This window comes from Podarcis vaucheri, assembly GCF_965113315.1.
Source record: "Podarcis vaucheri genome assembly, chromosome: 10".
NCBI lineage: Eukaryota > Metazoa > Chordata > Lepidosauria > Squamata > Lacertidae > Podarcis > Podarcis vaucheri.
This window is the reverse complement of record NC_138748.1, coordinates 28,699,163-28,717,756: the sequence shown is the minus strand read 5'-3', so window position 1 is coordinate 28,717,756 and position 18,594 is coordinate 28,699,163. Positions and strand designations below refer to the sequence as shown.

The 18,594-nt window shown below is 45.3% G+C and overlaps 2 protein-coding genes across 3 annotated transcripts; both read left to right on the top strand.

Annotated features, from left to right (window-relative positions):
- On the top strand, positions 1-8,893 carry TMBIM4 (transmembrane BAX inhibitor motif containing 4). The gene is made up of 7 exons (XM_082239875.1): positions 1-261; positions 2,625-2,733; positions 3,817-3,922; positions 4,824-4,857; positions 5,685-5,802; positions 6,206-6,251; positions 7,691-8,893. The coding sequence occupies exons 1-7, from the start codon at positions 159-161 to the stop codon at positions 7,895-7,897; spliced, it is 723 nt and encodes a 240-aa protein (XP_082096001.1). The 5' UTR covers positions 1-158; the 3' UTR covers positions 7,898-8,893.
- Positions 8,894-11,176: 2,283 nt separating this feature from the next.
- Positions 11,177-14,428, top strand: LLPH (LLP homolog, long-term synaptic facilitation factor). Of its 2 annotated transcripts, none has more exons than XM_082239926.1 (3): positions 11,177-11,293; positions 12,976-13,179; positions 14,037-14,428. In XM_082239926.1, the coding sequence occupies exons 2-3, from the start codon at positions 12,990-12,992 to the stop codon at positions 14,198-14,200; spliced, it is 354 nt and encodes a 117-aa protein (XP_082096052.1). In that variant the 5' UTR covers positions 11,177-11,293; positions 12,976-12,989; the 3' UTR covers positions 14,201-14,428. The 2 variants fall into 2 exon arrangements, with proteins under 2 accessions (XP_082096052.1, XP_082096053.1); XM_082239927.1 differs by lacking the exon at positions 11,177-11,293 and adding an exon at positions 11,396-11,418.
- The last annotated feature ends 4,166 nt before the right edge of the window (positions 14,429-18,594 follow it).

Below are 18,594 nucleotides of genomic sequence, written 5' to 3'. Positions count from 1 at the left end.
GAAGGCCGAGCGAATCGCTGGAAGGCGCGATCGACGCTCTCCGCGATCGACGAGCTTGCGTCACCCGGATAGGGCCTGAGGAGCGAGCGGGGAGGCGGGTCGTTGGTGCTGGTGCGCAGTTGGTGCTTTCCAGCTCCTGAGCCGAAGCCGCCGCCGCGATGATGGCCGCGGAGAGCCCTTCCTCCTACCCGAGGACGTCCATCGAGGACGATTTCAACTACGGCACCAATGTGGCCTCTGCCAGCGTCCACATCCGCATGGGTAAAAAAGGAAAAAAGGGGGTGGTGTCCTGCTCTCTAGGTCTCTGCCCCGCTCCCTCTCCAGGCATCGCCCTGCTAACTAGTCCGGTGTCCCCCCCCCACTCTGGTTTTGAAGGGTCAGGATTCGACCCGTTTGCTTTAAGGGCGCAGGACGAAACCAGAGAAAGAAGGCGTCATCGCCGCGGTGCTTTTAATTTCGTTTTCTATCCCCACCTCTTTTCTCCCAAGGTGTCACGGCGGTGTAAACATGGTTCTTCTCTGCCCCTCCCCCACATTGTAACCCCTACAACAACTTTGCCAGGTAGAGTGAGGCTGAGAGGCAAGGTTTTAGTCCGACACTAACCTTCATGATACACCTTTAGGTGCCAGGCAAAAAACCCTGTTCTTTTCTAACCAGGGTTGAACTCTAACCAGGGTTAACTTGATTGACATCCTATTCCCTTTTAAAATGTGAGGGTTTTTTTGCGGGGGGTGTTATTGGGTTGTTGTTTTGATTATATATCCTGCGGTTTTGTATTTCGATTTTGTTCTGTGAGACCTCAGAGTATAGGGTGGTATATAAATTCAGTAAATAATAATAATAACCACTGCAACACCCTGGCTTCCAGACAGGGCTTTGGCAGCATCGCCCCGACACACACACTAAGGTAGAAGCAAAGATAAAAAGACACTTTAAAAAAAAACAGTTTAAAAGGCAGCTTGGCTGGAGAGAAAAATTATTTGAGTCTGTCTTTTTGTCTCTCGCTCACACGCGCACCCCGTGTGCTGATAATTCTTATTAATTATGTGGCAAAGTACAAACCATCCTCCTGTCTCCAAATTGCAGATTATTGGGGTTCACAGGATCAAATTACAACTTGAAGTCACAAAATATATAATGAAAATAAAAACAGAAACAACCCAATAACCGCCACCCACCCATTTTAAAAGGGCATTGAATGGCAGTCAACCAAAGGCCTGGTTAAAGAGGAATGTTTTTGCCTGGCACCTAAAGGTGTGTAATGAAGGCGCCAGGCAAACCTCCCTGGAGAAAGCATTCCACAGACGGAGCCACTGCAGAAAAGGCCTGTTCTCATGTTGCCACCTTCCGAACCTCTCAAGGAGGAGGCACATGAAGAAGAGTCTCAGAAGATGATCTCTGGGTCTGGGTAGGTTCATATGGAAGGAGGCAGTCCTGAGTCATTTAAAGCTTTATAGGTCAAAACCAGCACTTTGAATTGGGCCTGGAAACTAATTGGTAGCCAGTGCAGTCAGACCAGGATCAGTTTAATATGCTCAAACCATCTTGCCCCAGTGAACAACCTGGCCGCTGAATTCTGCACTAACTGAAGTTTCCAAACCATCTTCAGAGGCAGCCCTATGTGTAATGCATTGCAGTAATCTAACCTTGAGGTTACCAGGGTATAGATGACAGTAGTTAGGCTATCCTTATCCAGATACGGGCATAGCTGGGCCACCAACCGAAGCTGAGGCCATCTGAGCCTTGAGTGACAGCAAAGGATCCAGGAGTACCCCCAAGCTATGAACCTGCTCCTTCAGAGGAAATGTAACCCCGTCAAGAGCAGGTAACCTCCTAGCCATCCGGTCTAGGGAACCACCCACTAACAGTGCCTCAACCTTACCTGGAGTGAGTCTGTTTGTTGGCTCTCATCCAGTTCATTATCGAGGGAAGACACCGGTCCAGCACTTCCACTGCCTCACCTGCAGATGTAAAGGAGAAACAGAGCTGAGTGTTATCAGCATACTGTTGACAACATATTTTCGTTGTCACTTGGTGAAAAGGGTGGGGGAAAGCTACATCTACTTAAAAAAAAAAATGTGTTTCCAGATGCTGCTAAAATTGCAGGAGTAGGACTAGTAAAAATGATATTGACGGCAAGGAATTCTTACATCTTTGAAGGAGCCGTAAATCCAGCAATGGTCTTTGTACAGGTGTTATTTGCTCTGTGGCAATGTGAGTGCCCACTGTGAATGTATGGATGGAAGGTGGAAGGAGAATGCTGTAATAATTCATTGGCCAGCAACAAACATTTCAGGCAAACATATCCTCTTGATTTGGTTTCATTTACTGTCCATTGTCTTGTTTGCCCAGTTCAGTGCTTACTTGGGCTACTCATGTATTCCCTGATGCATAACTTTGGCAATGCTACTAAACAAACAGGATGTTAACCTATTGCTGCCCTTTGAGGAACCACTTGTTCATTCTAATGAGTACAATTTATTCACTATTACACTATTTTTGTTTTTGTTTCTATGCTTCATTAAAAAGATGCACTAGTTTTTTATTAATCCTCTGATTTGAGGTAAAGCAAGAAAGCAAGAATTAAACTATGTTAATATGCTGTCTTATTTCCCATCTCTTAGCATTTCTGCGCAAAGTCTACAGCATTCTTTCAGTTCAAATTTTCTTGACTACGGTGACCTCTGCAGCTTTTCTGTACTCTGAGACAATTCGGACATTTGTGCATGAAAGGTAGACCCTTTTGATGAATACAGTTGCACAGTATTTCCCCCACATTTCAATGTATAATAAATTTTAGACAGGATACTGTTTGATGTAATAATAGGTTTCAGGGAATTTTGTTGGCATCATTGGTTCTCAAGCATGGTTCTCTTTTGTATGTTGCTTGCTACTGTGAGATAACAATGATTTATTTATTATTAAACATCTTAGTCCGAAGGGTCTCCTAGCGACTCGCATTGAATTTTTTAAAAATAAATACATTATACCATAGAAAGGGGGAGAGGTCATATAACTCAATACTATTGCATGCAACATATTGGGAAAACAAAACACCAGCTCCTTCCCATAACAGTAATAGAAAAGCATTAGCAGTATGTGAAGAGTAAGCAAAACAATACTGGTATCCACTAACTAGAAGAGAAAAATTAAAACAACACCGATAAACCTCTCCCTGACCCAAAAATAATTCCCATCAACCTGCCATTTTTTTAAAAAATGTAACAACTACACCAATATCTGCTGTAACTCAGGGGTGGGTGGGTCTCTATATTTCGTGTATATAATGATGCTTGTTAAAGGCACTTGAGCAGGGTCAATAAAAGATGACAACAGTACAACTGGTGGATGTAGCTGTGCTACTGCTAAGCATAATAAGCAGCATTTATATAGGTGTGTTAAATTGTTCAAAGCAGGTTGCATTACCATGGTCACCCTTAATACAACCCTTTATTGTTACCATATTGTAGATGGAGGACTAAGGCTGAGAGAGATTATATTTTTCTTCCCCTCAGATGTGTTCCTGAATGAAGCTCATCTACTATCTGTCATAGAATTTATACAGAAATAAATTGCTACCAAGAGCATGACTATTTATTTGAGGGTTTCATACGCTTGAAATATTGGTGACTTTGTAACTATAGATGTCTTTATTTCATACAACCAGAAGAGAGGTGTCTGACCTTCATTGCAGATATATTAATTTTTTTTAGACATGTATCCAATAGACTCTTCCTTTTTTTTTTTACATTAAAACAAAAGGAGCTAAAAAGCCAGCAAATTAATGTTGACTGTGTTCTCTGTTAAATCTCACAGCCCAGCTGTACTCCTGGTATCCGTGCTTGGTTCCCTGGTTGTGATTGTGGCATTAACTTTGTACAGACATCAGCATCCACTTAATTTATATCTTCTCTTTGGCTTTGTAAGTATTTCCAAAGCTTACTTTCTTCCTTACTGCTTTGTGGAGACTTTTTTAAAAGTTGCAGATAATTTGTTCTCCTAGTAGCCTTTCTGTTAAGATTGCTTTTCAAAGAGTGAAGTAGGTCTGTAAAATACGCACTGTACCTTCTGAAAATTGACGCACACTCAGTTTCCTCTGTGTGCTCAGAAAAGTGCAATAGTGTGAATTCAGGAAGACAGTGGGTTGCATCTAACAATGGAGTTCTCCTTGTGCAGTGCAACTTCTCTGTCCCCTTCTCCGCTTGTGTGCCCCCCAATTCTGCCCTAAAGGGCCCCTTCAAAACTTTGTCCAATGAGCATGAAGGCTGGAGGGTTTTTAAGTATGTTCAATTGAATGCACTTAGATATTCTCCCCATAATTTGAAACCCTGATAAAACATGGTTCTTCAAGTTTTCCAAGTCTGGAACATGCTTTAAAACTTTCTTTACGCCTTTGTAGTAATTGCCCCCAAATCCAATGAGCAGCGCCAGTGCCCGGCCCTGTTCCTACTTTAACCCTGTGTGTGCTCACACAAATGCTTTTAACACAGCTAGTGTTCAGTGCCCAATTGCTTATAAAGCACTGTCTGCTTCTGTGGTGGTTGGTGCGATCTCTAGGAAGTGGAAGGTATATAAAGGCATGCCACTTTTCCTTAATCCAAATAGGTTTATCTTGAACTAAACATATTACTCGACTGACATGCATAGAACCCAGTCTAATGACTGTTGCATGCACATCCTGGCTGCATGAGCTGACCATTCCAATTTCTTCAGTGTCTGATAGAGTGCTGCCGTACACAGGGTGCCCTTTGGCTTGAGATTGCTGAGTGGAGCTGCCTTAATGTTGGCTTTAGATGATAATTCTTTCATTTTATTTTTCGCAGACCCTTCTTGAAGCACTGACTGTTGCTATTACAGGTATGCATTCACCCTTATCATATAGATAGAAATAGAAAGGAAGAAGCCCTATTTTATGATTTGTTACTGCTTGCTGAAAGGTGATTGACAGTACAGAAGCCAGATTTGATGTCTCTTCTGTTATACATTCTCTTCCAACCAAAAATGAACAAGAAAAAATAGAGAAATGCAAAGTATAATTAAAAGAACAGAGACTGTACCCTAGAAGTATGGACGTCTGCCTATTATTCTTTCATTATATTCTATAGAAATTAGCATGCTTATTCTTGGGATTAGCACTGTAATCGTAGGTGTCTCATTGCCTGGAATATAGGTATGCTTAGCTGTTGTCAGGGACGCGGGTGGCGCTGTGGGTAAAAGCCTCAGCGCCTAGGGCTTGCTGATCGAAAGGTCGGCGGTTCGAATCCCCGCGGCGGGGTGCGCTCCCGTTGTTAGGTCCCAGCGCCTGCCAACCTAGCAGTTCGAAAGCACCCCCGGGTGCAAGTAGATAAATAGGTACCGCTTACCAGCGGGAAGGTAAACGGCGTTCCATGTGCTGCGCTGGCTCGCCAGAGGCAGCTTTGTCACGCTGGCCACGTGACCCGGAAGTGTCTCCGGACAGCGCTGGCCCCCGGCCTATAGATGTGAGATGGGCGCACAAACCCCAGAGTCTGTCAAGACTGGCCCGTTCGGGCAGGGGTACCTTTACCTTTACTAGCTGTTGTCAAATGGAGCTGAATTTTTTTTTTCTTAATGTGAGCACGATGCCTGCAATGATTTAGTTTGAGGTAACAATGCCAAATGTTTGATAAAGATTTTAATTTACCTTTCCTTGTTTCTCCCCATAGTGACTTTCTATGAAGTATCTGTTGTTCTGCAAGCCTTTATCTTAACGACGGCTGTCTTTTTTGCTCTCACTTTGTACACTTTGCAGTCCAAAAGAGATTTCAGCAAAGTTGGAGCAGGGTAAGTTACTTTCCTATACACGCACACAAACATACACAGTATATATACATCCATGTATAAGAGGATATAGTGGCAAAAATTGGGGGAGTTTCTATAACCACCCTGCAAAAAAAGCAACATTTGCTTACTCATAGAGGTGAACAAATGACTGTGTCACTTAATATACAGTGATGGCCATTTCTGTACAGAGTTGCTGTTGAAAAAACACGGGGCAGCTGAATTGATAAAGTGTGTGCACAAAGTAAAATCAGGGGGGAGGGGGGGTCAGTGTGACTTGTCATGACTGAAACGGTGATAGCGAGTATCACAATGCGAATGTATGTTCTATAATAGGCGTGTATGTAACTAAGATGAAAGCGTAGTTTAAGAAGAAAGTCACTAACCTATTAATGTGTGTTCACAGGCTGTTTGCTTGCTTATGGATTCTTCTTCTATCAAGCTTTCTAAGGGTAAGAAGTCACACCCTGTTGTTGTTATTGAAAACATCACTGGATAATTTAAAAGGGGGGAGGGTAGGTTTATGCTAGGGCTATGCCCCCCATCTAATTCGAGGTCCTTATGACTCAGGGGCTCCTTGTAGTAGTAAAGGAGTTCACTGTAACATGTATTGTTATTCCTCAGTTTGAAATGGGTGACGTAGGAAGTTTAATACAGTTTTTAACACTAAAAAATATACTTAGTTCAGTGGTTACAGTTTATATGTTTTAAAACTGGACTTCTGCTGTATTGGATTTGTCTTAAGCTCAACAATACTTAAACCACGGTTTGCAAGCCCAGTTAAAAATACAAATTGTCTCTGGCTGGGGTGAGCTCCCGTTGCTCGGTCCCAGCTCCTGCCAACCTAGCAGTTCGAAAGCACGCCCAAAAAAGTGCAAGTAGATAAATAGGTACCGCTCCAGCGGGAAGGTAAAGGGCGTTTGCGTGTGCTGCTCTGGTTTGCCAGAAGCGGCTTAGTCATGCTGGCCACATGACCCGGAAGCTGTACGCCAGCTCCCTCGGCCAATAAAACAAGATGAGCGCCGCAACCCCAGAGTCGGTCATGACTGGACCTAATGGTCAGGGGTCCCTTTACCTTTATACTTTCTGGATGAGACATAGACTTACCTCTTCTCTTTTCCTGCCCCCCTCAGCAATGTATCACAGCTTCTAGAGCCTACATATAGTAGGGGTATTTAAAATGAGAGTCGCCATAGCGTCCCCCCCTTTTTTTTTGCTCTTCAAAATAGGGCAACCGTAACAATGATAAGATATGGAAAGCACTAAAGACTCAGGAATGACCAGAAAATGGTATGTTGTGCATACAGTCATACCTTGGTTCGCGAACAGCTTAGTTGTTGAGTAAATCGGCCCCCAAAGGCCGAAAATCTGGAAGTATTCTAGTTTTTGAACATTTTTCGGAAGCCAAACGTCTGGCACGGACTCCACTTGAGTGCAGGAAGTTCCTGCAGCCAATCGGAAGCCGCGTCTTGGTTTTCAAACATTTCGGGAGTCAGACGGACTCCTGGAACGAATTAAGTTTGAGAACCAAGGTGCCACTGTATACAGCTTCTCTGTAAGCAAGCAAAATATATTAGTGGCCATATTCAACTAAATCACTGCACTAGCAGAAGTCAGGGCAATGGTGCCCTGGTTCACCCCTCCTCCTGCACCCTGCTCGTCAGATCTGCTCCAGAGTCAGAGGAACCTGCAGAACATCATGAGAGCGGAGGGGAGATTGTTCTGTAAGGCAAGCAGAAAAGCTTGTACTGATGGAATAACCTCTTTGGCATTACACTGACTGCGACCATTCAGCTGTAATTATAGTTCCATTACGGTCAAATCTAATTTTTGTGTGTGCTTTTATGAAATACATTGGCACAAAACCTCTCTCTGTGTTCTTTGGTTACAGCTTTTTTTCTATAGTGAAGTATTAGAGATAGTACTAGCTGCTGGAGGAGCACTTCTGTTCTGTGGATTTATCATCTACGACACTCATCTGCTAATGCACAAACTCTCCCCTGAAGAATACATATTGGCTTCAATCAACCTCTATTTGGACATCATCAATCTGTTTCTACACCTGCTGCGTTTGCTAGAAGCATTTAATAAAAAGTAATAGGGAGTTAAAATTTCTGAGATAATTTGGATGTAGCATCAAAAAAGTTATTAAGGCCTAGGAAAACTGCAGAATGCTCTGAGATTGGAGCTTGCTTTTACATTCCACTGTGGTTTCAGTGTTTTCTGTATAAAGGGTGTTTTAGAGAACTGGTGTTTATGATTCTATTCTGAGATCAGTTAATTACATATTGCAGTCATCTTGGCTGTTCAGTAAAGGCTTAACTCCATCCGTTTGCATATCGTTTTTGATTGAAAGCCTTGCTCATCAACCTCCATTTGTGCTATTAGAATTCTGTTTTCTGCAATAATTGCCACAGATGTGTCCTTTGATATTCACAATTGTCACTGGCTGGATAGCATAAAATTGAGTCTCTTAATTTTGCTATTGAACATCAAAGCTTTAAATAAGCTAACATTCTGTTGCTGGTCATCTGTGGAATGTGAAAGCTTACCCTACTAGCATATTGATGTGAAGGAATTATCCCACAACTTGGCTCCTACACTTTTTAAAATGTTTTAATGTACTTCTAGTTAAATACTGTGTTTTCAAACACTGCAGTATTTTGAGAGATGAAAGGAACTTTATTCCAAAAGTGGGTAATTAATACAAGTAAAAGATGTACATTATTTGTTTATCGGTAGTTTCTGCTATTTTGAAGGCTTGTATCCGGTCTATTTTAGATTTATGAAATTTTAAAAAGTTCTAAAGCGTGTTTACATATATCACACAAAACACCACAGCTTCATGTTTTCTGTTGATCCTTCTGGAATGCTGGAGAAGTTTGAAGTACATTTTGACCCCTTTTCCAAGGCTTGTCATCGACTGTTAATAAGGGGTAAGACACTTATGTGCAGTGGAGTGTTTATCAGATGATGTTTTGTATTGGTTGTGTACTGTGAAGTGCAGGCAGATCAGGAGGGGCAATTATACTCCATCTGCTCTTCTTTCGGGATAACATTAAGAATTTATGAAAATAAATTTTATGAAATGTTAGCTGTGCATGTCATTTGCCTCTTTATTTGCTTTTTGTCTGGTGGTGCAAGATTGCGAACTAATGGTTTCTTGACGATAAAGCAAGCAATTACAGGCAGAAACGCAGTGTTGTGCCTGATAATTTAACATAGTCCTAGAAGCTCATACCATTGGAGTGGCAGTGCTTCTCATTCTGAGGGCCTAGAAGACTTGCTCGTGTTTAGCTTCTAAAACTAGTTGTGCAGGAGTAAATGACTGCCTGCCAGCCATGTTCTTTAAGCTATATGCCGACCCTTTCAATCTTGGTTGTGTGGAGCCTGGTAGTGTTGCTCACTGATGTGAAAAAGACATTGAGGATGTAATCCAGATTTGCACTACAGTGGTACCTTGGGTTACAGACGCTCCAGGTTACAGACTCCGCTAACCCAGAAATAGTACCTCAGGTTAAGAACTTTGCTTCAGGATGAGAACAGAAATCGTGCACTGGCGGCACAGCAGCAGCGGAAGGCCCCATTAGCTAAAGTGGTACGTCAGGTTAAGAATGGACCTCCAGAACGAATTAAGTTCTTAACACGAGGTACTAGTGTATTGCAAGGCTCTTTGTGATGGCAGCTCTTCTGCCCACAGCCTTCACTTTTGGTAGGCAGAACAGGGAGCTCTGCACTGGATGAGTGATGCTGGCTTCATTCCATGGACAGAGGCTGGTGGAGATAGTTTGGGCTGGACAGAGGGAGACCCCTGCCCCATCCAATCTCCACAGTGTGGCACAGCCTATGGGATATTAATATAGTTGTCATAAGGTATAAAAATTAACCACAAGTGCTCTTAAAAGATGCTTTTGTTTTAAATACAGAAAAGACAACTGATTAGGAAGCTAAAACTATATATCCATTCCCTCAAGCAATACTCTCGTGCATGACCAAAATCAACGCAGCATTCTCATTTTGTGCGTTTGAGTGAATGTAAAGGTAAAGGTAAAGGTACCCCTGCCCGAACGGGCCAGTCTTGACAGACTCTGGGGTTTGTGCGCCCATCTCACTCAAGAGGCCGGGGGCCAGCGCTGTCCGGAGACACTTCCGGGTCACGTGGCCAGCGTGACAAAGCTGCATCTGGCGAGCCAGCGCAGCACACGGAACGCTGTTTACCTTCCCGCTGGTAAGCGGTACCTATTTATCTACTTGCACCCGGGGGTGCTTTCGAACTGCTAGGTTGGCAGGCGCTGGGACCGAGCAGCGGGAGCGCACCCCGCCGCGGGGATTCGAACCGCCGACCTTTTGATCGGCAAGCCCTGGCGCTGAGGCTTTTACCCACAGCGCCACCCGCGTCCTTGAGTGAATGTACTTTTCAGCAAAAATGTCTAAGGATAAGCAAAGAGTCAGGGATTTGGCTGAGCTTGTTCTCTTGGGGTCTAACATGGTATATTAACCCTAGGAGGCAGACCGACAGTTTAGGAAATCAAAGTGGAAAGGGCAGTTGTGTATAAAAAAAGGTCCCAATATTTTGCCACATGTGAGCAAACAGTGGAACGTAAAGATCGCGTCAACAGTGGGTGGGAGCATATTTCCTTCCTCCTCTCAGTGGTGTCCCAAGCGCTCCCTTTTCCAATTCATGTAAGTTCCCCTTTACCATTCATAATAATAATAATAATATATCATTTATACCCCGGCCATCTGGCTGAGTTTCCCCAGCCACTCTGGGCGGCTCCCAATCAAGTGTTAAAAAGAGTACAGCACTGGGTGGCTTGCCCTCCTCACCTGCCCTTTTCAATTCAAGGGGCAATTAAGGGTGATCAAATAACCTGGCGGAGAGGAGGGCTAATAACTCTGCTCCCTGCTCCTGACACCTGTCCTTCAAAATCTGTCCCTGAAAGCACATGGGAAGCTGCCTTGCAGCGAGCCAGGCCACTAACCCGGCTCATCTAGCTTGTCAAGACTTTGACTGGCAGCAGCGAGTCAGGACTCCAGGAAGCGGGCGCTCCCTCTCTCTTCCCGGGCGTTACACGTGGGAAGCTTGTTGCACGCAAAACAGGATCGCTATGCAGTGCTGCCCTTGCGCTGCGCGGGGACCTCTGCCCCCTGCCAAAGACTCCTCGCAGGGGGCCGTGAGTGACCAACCTCCCCCCACGTATCCAGCCTGCAATTCAGGGCAATTTCGTTTATAAAGCGTATATTAAACAGCAACGGGCAGGTCAGCCCACCTCCCACGGAACAGCGCCGCCAGCCTGCCTACAGTCATTTACAGAACTGCGCAGTGCCGGAGGAACTCGCCAGGGGGCGCTGTTGGGCACTGCGGCGGGTGGGGCGTGACTTGCTTTTCCCGGAAGCGGCGCGTTTCCCCCCCCCCTGCGCGCGCAGCTCCGGAAGAAGCGCTGCGGCCGGCGTGGCTTTCTTCGCAGGGGACGGGAGAGCTCCGCGTGATCAGGTGAAAAGATCGGGGGGAGGCGGGGTGTGCGGCTGCTTTTGGTTTCTCTCTCTGCGCGCGCCGTCTCCCCTCCCCTTATTCTTTGGCGGAGGGGTCCGCAGGCTGTTTCCCAGCGGGGGCCACAGGTAAGCCCCCAGGGAGGGCCCCGCCTGCTGGGTCGGACCCAAGTAGGGTTGACACGTGGCCTGTATTTCAATGTAAAAAATGCTACGTCCTGTAGCATGGAGTTAATTTGACCTGTATTTCAGGTCTCTTCCCCCTACCCATTTGCCAAGTGAGAGACCCTCTCCAAATGCACGTGTTTGGAAGTGTGTGTGTGAAAGGTCATGTATTTAAGCCGTCCTGGGTATCAAAACACAGGGAGATTTACAGATTTATGTGCCTGTGTGAGAGAGAGGCAAATTCCAAGACGGGCCATCTTGTGAGGCTGCCATAGGCTTTGAAGTCACTTCAGCACCAGGTGGGGGAAACAACCAACAAACCGGCCCCCAACTGCCCCATCTCACCATGTCCTGTATTTTGCCTGAATGAAGGTGGCAACCCTAGACCAAATATCTATCTGGTCCAGCACTCTGTTTCCTGCAGTGGCCAACCAGGTGTCCCCAAGCAAGGAGTGAGCACCACATCACTCCCTTTCTGTGTTTCCCAGCAGCTGTCGCTCAGAGGTGTTGCAGTTCTGATTGGGTTGGGTTGTTGTTGTTTTTTTAAGTTAGATTGGACCTTAGATTGTGATCTTTGGATGAAGGACGGTATACAAATGTAATAAATAATTAAATCAAAGTAATAATTAGACTTCAAAGTGCCTGGCCAGACCCCCTCCACCCACCAAAAAACAACAGGGGAACTGTAGTGATTAGAGGGCCTGACTAGGACTTGGGAGACCCCAGGATTCAGTCACGGTCTCTCAGCCTAAGTTACCTCACAGGGATGTATTGTAAATCAGGAAGGGAGAGAATCACACACACAACCTTGAATGCCTTTAACCTGTATTTTAAATTGGTCCCCCCCCCATTATGTTTTTCTTGTGATTTTATTGGTGTTAGCTGCTCTGAGCCTGGCTCTGGCCGGGGAGGGCGAGGTATAAATAAAATATTATTATTATTATTATTATTATTATTATTATTATTATTATTATTATTATTATAGCAGGCATAGGCAACCTTTGGCCCTCCAGATGTTTTGGCCTACAACTCCCATGATCCCTAGCTAACAAGACCAGTGGTCAGGGATAACGGGAATTGTAGTCCAAAACATCTGGAGAGCCAAAGGTTGCCTATCCCTGCCTTAGAGGATATAAATAAATATAATACATAAATAGTGCCCTGCATTGCTGTCAGAAGCATGAAAGAAAAAGCAGAAAGGCATCAAACTGAAAAGGAAGGAGACTTTCAGCTGCACAAGTTTGTTTGTAGTTGGTGTTCCAAACATGGTTTGAAATTAATTTTGGACTGAACCTAGTTGTTCAAGAAATCAGTTGAACAGAACTTGGTCTGAAATGTTTTGGGCTGTGGAAGAAAGATTTACTTTGTGTACCTGGAGGTATCCCCCCTCCCTTTCTCCTTTCCTTTGTTCCTCTCCTTTCTCCTGCATTGGCCTGCCTTAATGTGGGTACCTGTGCAGCTGTGGGGTGCTGCACTGGCAAACAGTGGGTTACGTCTTGCCCTGTGTTTTCCTCTTCATAGAAGTAAACAAAAAAATGGCAAAAAGCTTGAGGAGTAAATGGAAGCGAAAGATGCGGGCAGAGAAGAGAAAGAAAAATGCCCCCAAGGAGCTTGCCAGATTGCAGAACATCCTCAAAACAAACGCTGATGTTCTAATGGATGAGGTGAAAGAGATAGCAACTGTCCTTCCTGCTGAGAAAGTCATAAAGAAGGAGGATCAGGAGGGTGAGTTGACCTATTTTTTGCTTTTGCTCTAAGGAATGCCACAAATCAGCTCTGAAAAGTGGGAAGCAAATATTACATACATCCTTTGCCAGAAACGCTCTTCCTCTAATTCATTTGATGTGCGCTTTTCTCATTCCCACCCCCTCTTTTTGTTTGCCAAATCTCTCAACGTCTCTATTAATGAAGTTCAGCCATTGCTACTGTAGGAATGCAACTGCTTCCTTGACAAGTTTAGCCAGTACAGTGGTACCTCAGGTTCCATACGCTTCAGGTTACAGACTCCGCTAACCCAGAAATAGTGCTTCAGGTTAAGAAACTCGCTTCAGGATGACAACAGAAATTGTGCTCCGGCGGCGCAGCAGCAGCAGGAGGCCCCATTAGCTAAAGTGGTGCTTCAGCTTAAGAACAATTTCAGGTTAAGAACGGACCTCCGGAACAAATTAAGTACTTAACCCGAGGTACCACTGTATATGTTGTGCGGCCAAAGGAATCTTTGTAGAAGAAATTTGCTGTGCTCTCCCAAGTGTATTCTGATCCATAGCTTTCTTTATTCAAATGCTGGGCACTTTCTATGGGACTGTTGCCTGTGTGCCCAAAGGCTTCAGCATCTGAAGTTAAATATAGGAAGAACAAAGCAGAGGGGAATATTTATAAAATATATATAATATCCCCATACTTTCTCACACCATCCTCTTTCCAGTTCTTCTCTCCTCCCACAACCAGTCAGTATTAGTAGTAGCCTGAATCATTTCTCTTATTTCTTCCGACATCTTTTGATTTGCTTTCAGCGCTAGCTGCTGTAACCGTTCACACTGCTCATACTTCCTTAAGTGTTCCCCCCCCCCTTTCTTTTCCAGAAGGGAGTAAGATGGACATGGATTCAAAAAGAAACCAAAAAACCCTTCTGGATGAACATGGACAGTATCCAGTATGGATGAATCCCAGGCAGAGGAAGAAGCTCAAGTCAAAGCGGACCAAAGGGAAGAATAAGCACAAACCACCTAAGGGATTAGCATGGTAGAGTCTGGGTGAATTTCAAAAAAAAGTCATGTGTGTTTGTGGAAGACTTTTATGTCAAAAAGGCAGCCACAAAAACAAAACAAAATGTGACTTAAACCATTACTGCCCTTTTCACTGTTTGCTTCAAATGACTAATTTCTTGCTTCAGACGCTTGGACTGTCACCTTGTGGATGTCAGTTTGGAGGCACCTTGGAATACTTTTGATTTAATAAAACTTTCACGTGTTTAGTATGCATTTTACATCCTGCACAAACTAGAAAACAGTCAGCCTGAACAGAGTGAGCACATTCTAAGTTAGGTAGGTCTATGCTTTCCAAAACAATGGGACTGGTCAAATGCTTTAAGACCCAGTGATTTTAATGGAATTCAGTCCCAACTAATTCTCTGTGGATTGTGCTCATCATAAACAATGTGTGCTTCCATCTGGGTGCTGGTACCACGTCCCGGCAGAAAAGTTTATTTTTATGTGGTGCGGGATAGGGATCCACAGTTGGAATCTACTAGACAGGAGTATGCGAATTGGGAGATTTGCCCTCTTAATGGGCTGGGCACTCCTCCTCATTTCCTTCTTGCGTACCTCCACAGAAGATCATCATCAGCATGCTCACCACTTCAAAGGTTTTATGCCTCTTTAATTTCAGTGGTTCAGAGCTAAGTATATGCTGTGCAGCCCAATCCAGTTTTGTTCTGTTGAGATCCTAGCTGAGAGTACAGAGAGTTGTAGCCCCATTATTCCCTTGAAAGCAGTAGCTCTAAGTCTGCAGCCCATTACACAGTTGTTTTGGAATAAGCAATATTGAAATCCCTGGGGCTTACTTCTGAGTAGACATGCCTAGGATTACACTGTTAGTCTGTAGTCCTGCACACACATACATGGGAGTAAACTCCATTGAATTGACTTGGAATTGCTCATGACTAACATGTAGCTGCTCAGATTCACTTACATCCTACTCGAAATAGGTATTTTTAGCCAATAACACATGTATTGAATTTAGCATTGCAAATGTCCTCATATGTTAATGGCAAGTTGTACACTGTACAATCATACCTCGGGTTGAAGTTGCTTCGGGTTGAGCATTTTCAGGTTGTGCTCTGCGGTGACCTGGGAGTAATGGAACATGTTACTTCCGGGTTTCACCGCATGCACAGGCAGTCAAAATGACGTCATGCGCAGAAGCAGCGACCCGCACACATGCAGACGCGGGTTGCGTTCGCTTCAGGATGCGAACGGAGCTCCAGAACGGATCCTGTTCGTATCCAGAGGTACCATTGTAGTTTTAAAAAGCTGGATGTGGAACGGATTCGGGTTTCCGTGTTTGTGAGAATGCATGGGTTGTGAAGGAGGACTGTGTGTAGTGCAAGGAGCACTACAGTGCACCAGCACTGCTGGTGTTTATGCCTGATGCTGCCTGGCTTTGCTAACCTCCATCCCTCTCCCAAACCTAAAAAGAACTCTGCTGGATCAGACCAAGGGCCTACCTAGTCCAGCATCCTGTTCCCTACAGTGACCAGCCAGATGCCTGTGGGAATCCCACAAGATAGACATGAGCGCAACAGCAACTTCTCCTTCTTGCTCTCCCTAGCAAATGGTATTCAGAAACATACCGCCTCCAGTACCAGAGGTTATACACAGCAACCATGGCTAGCAGACATGTTGAACATGAGCCATCAAGCTGCTGCATTTTGTACTAGGCTGCAGCTCACTGGTCAGCCTCAGAGGCTGTCCCACAGAACACCATGCAGTAATCCAACATGGAGATTGCCAGTGCATGGATGGCAGTCCAAGTTCAGAAATAGCCATAGCTGTCATACCAGGTGAAGCTGTTTAGAGGAATTCCTAACTGCTGAGGGCGAGACACGGGATGTGGGTGGCGCTGTGGGTTAAACCACAGAGCCTAGGACTTGCCAATCAGAAGGTCGGCGTTTCGAATCCCCATGACGGGGTGAGCTCCCGTTGCTCGGTCCCAGCTCCTGCCAACCTAACAGTTTGAAAGCACGCAGTGCAAGTAGATAAATAGCTACCACTCCAGCGGGAAGGTAAACGGCGTTTCCGTGCGCTGCTCTGGTTCGCCAGAAGCGGCTTAGTCATGCTGGCCACATGACCCGGAAGCTGTATGCCGGCTCCCTCAGCCAATAAAGCGAGATGAGCGCCGCAACCCCAGAGTTGGGCACGACTGGACCTAATGGTCAGGGTCCCCTTTACCCCTTTTAACTGCTGAGGTCACCTGCGCTGTTGGTGCCAAAGATGGATCCAGGAACACCCACAAGCTAGAACCTGAGTACAGCTCCATCCAAAGCAAGCAGTTGACCAATTATTCAGACTCAGTTCACAATCCCCCTGTCTTGCCAGAATTCAAGCTTTCTTTGCTGGCCCTCATCTAGTCCATCACTGAGTTCAGCTACTGGTCGAGGGCTTGCATGGCCTCTCCTGCTTCAGATGCTAGGCTAGAGAAATAGGCCCCAAATCTAATAATCACTGCCAACAGCTTCATATATAAGCTAAAGAGACCAAGGTACCTTGCAGCACATGTGCCAGGGAACCAAAAATGAATCACTGATCCTGAAGATAGAACTGGAACCAATGAGTCAGCTCAGGGAAATGCCATTGTACTGCAACCCATGGAGAGTTCAAGTAAAAATAATGCACATTCCCCCTGTCCTTTTGAAGGCGGCCATTTATCAGAACAACAGGGCTGATTCAGTAATAAGGCCTGAACCTTGACTAAAATGCATCAAGATACTCTTTCATCCAAGAGTGCTTGCAACAGTCTCACCATGACCCCCTCAATCACCTTCCCTCACACCCAAGGGAGAATTAAAGGGTCACTGAGCTTTTTCAGGTCAAAACGTAGCCTTTTTTCAAGAAGGCTGGGACCACATGCTCCTGCAAGGACGTGTTGTCCTCCTAGCCATACCCCTTTAATAAGTCAGAAGGAGCAAGACAAAAAATGGGCACACAATAGCAAGCACCTTAGCCATGACATTAGGCTATATCAAGAGAACCTGATGCCATGGTGTCACAGTAGATACTGCGCCGAATACTTTCCTGGAGTCTGCAATAAATTTCAAAATCACTCTTGAGGGGAGTGGTTCTATCCTCAAAGTGCAATGGAATCAAACTAAAGTGCACTCCTGAAGCTCCATTTCCTGGAGGAGATGTGAGCAGGACCTCAACAATATTTAAAAAGTTCCACTCCCCTCACCGCCGCACAGCAGCCAGAACCGTGCTCTCATGCTCATTTGGCTTCACAGCCTGCTTTTTGCCACCTATGCTCATCTTGTTTTATCAGCCTTCGTTCCTTGGTATACCAAGGGGCAGAACAGGCTTTTAGTGCTGGAGAGGGTGCTTGGGGGGTGGTGATGCCAAGAGTTCAGTGCATCTCTGTGTTCAACAGGGAGAAAGGGCTTCAACCAGGTCACCTGCTCTATCCACTGAAAAATCACCAGGAGCATTAAGGAATTCATTGTATTAGTCATCAGCTGCAGACCTTCCAAATCTGTCCACCCTCCATACCCCAGTGGTGGTGAGGGAGGGTCAAAGCGCTGCAAGTCCAAATTTCACCAAGAGGTGATCTAAGCATGATCACATATAACCCTGTTTCCAAATAATCCCTTCATCTGAAGTGAAGACCAAACTGAAGGTATAACGTACCCTCTTTGTCCAATGGACAACACCTTGAGACAGTCCTGTGGACTTCCTGGAGGCCTGGAAGTCATGAGCCAGAACACTAAAAGGTAAAAAAAGGCAATGGACCTCTGGATGGTTAAGTCCAGTCAAAGGCGACTATGGGGTTGCGGCGCTCATCTCGCTTTCAGGCTGAAGGAGCCGGTGTTTGTCCACAGACAGCTTTCCATGTCATGTGGCCAGCATGACTAAACTGCTGGTGCAATGGAACACTGTGACGGAAACCAGAGTGCACGGAAACGCCATTTACCTTCCTCCCACAGGTGGTACCTATTTATCTACTTGCACTGGCGTGCTTTCGAACTGCTAGGTTGGCAGGAGCTGGGACAGAGCAATGGTAACACCCCGTCATGCGGATTCAAACCGCCGACCTGATCGGCAAACCCAAGACGATCAGTGGTTTAGACCATAACGCCATCTGCACCCTAACACTAAGGCAGCAGCAGCATCTACATTACAACTACCCAGAATTCTGGGTTCCTCCAAAACCACACCTGCGCTGCTTGCTAGAACCGGCAAGACAGCAGGATGCATGGGACACCACTCAACCTTAGTTTTACTGTCTCCTTGGCTCGACACCAGTTGCAGGCCCTCACGTCCAGCTCCAAGATGGAGGGGTGTCCTGGTGTTAGAAATGCAAGTTTTGTGGACCACAGCAATCCCCCCCCCTTTGTCCTTGCACTCTGTCTTTATGCTGCACCAAATATCT

Coding starts and splice junctions, on each gene's coding strand:
- TMBIM4 (XM_082239875.1), top strand. CDS start 159: ATGATGGCCGCGGAGAGCCCTTCCTCCTACCCGAGGACGTCCATCGAG. Junction 4,858..5,684: donor ACTGACTGTTGCTATTACAG/GTATGCATTCAC, acceptor TTCTCCCCATAG/TGACTTTCTATGAAGTATCT. Junction 5,803..6,205: donor TTCAGCAAAGTTGGAGCAGG/GTAAGTTACTTT, acceptor GTGTGTTCACAG/GCTGTTTGCTTGCTTATGGA.
- LLPH (XM_082239926.1), top strand. CDS start 12,990: ATGGCAAAAAGCTTGAGGAGTAAATGGAAGCGAAAGATGCGGGCAGAG. Junction 13,180..14,036: donor AAAGAAGGAGGATCAGGAGG/GTGAGTTGACCT, acceptor TTTCTTTTCCAG/AAGGGAGTAAGATGGACATG.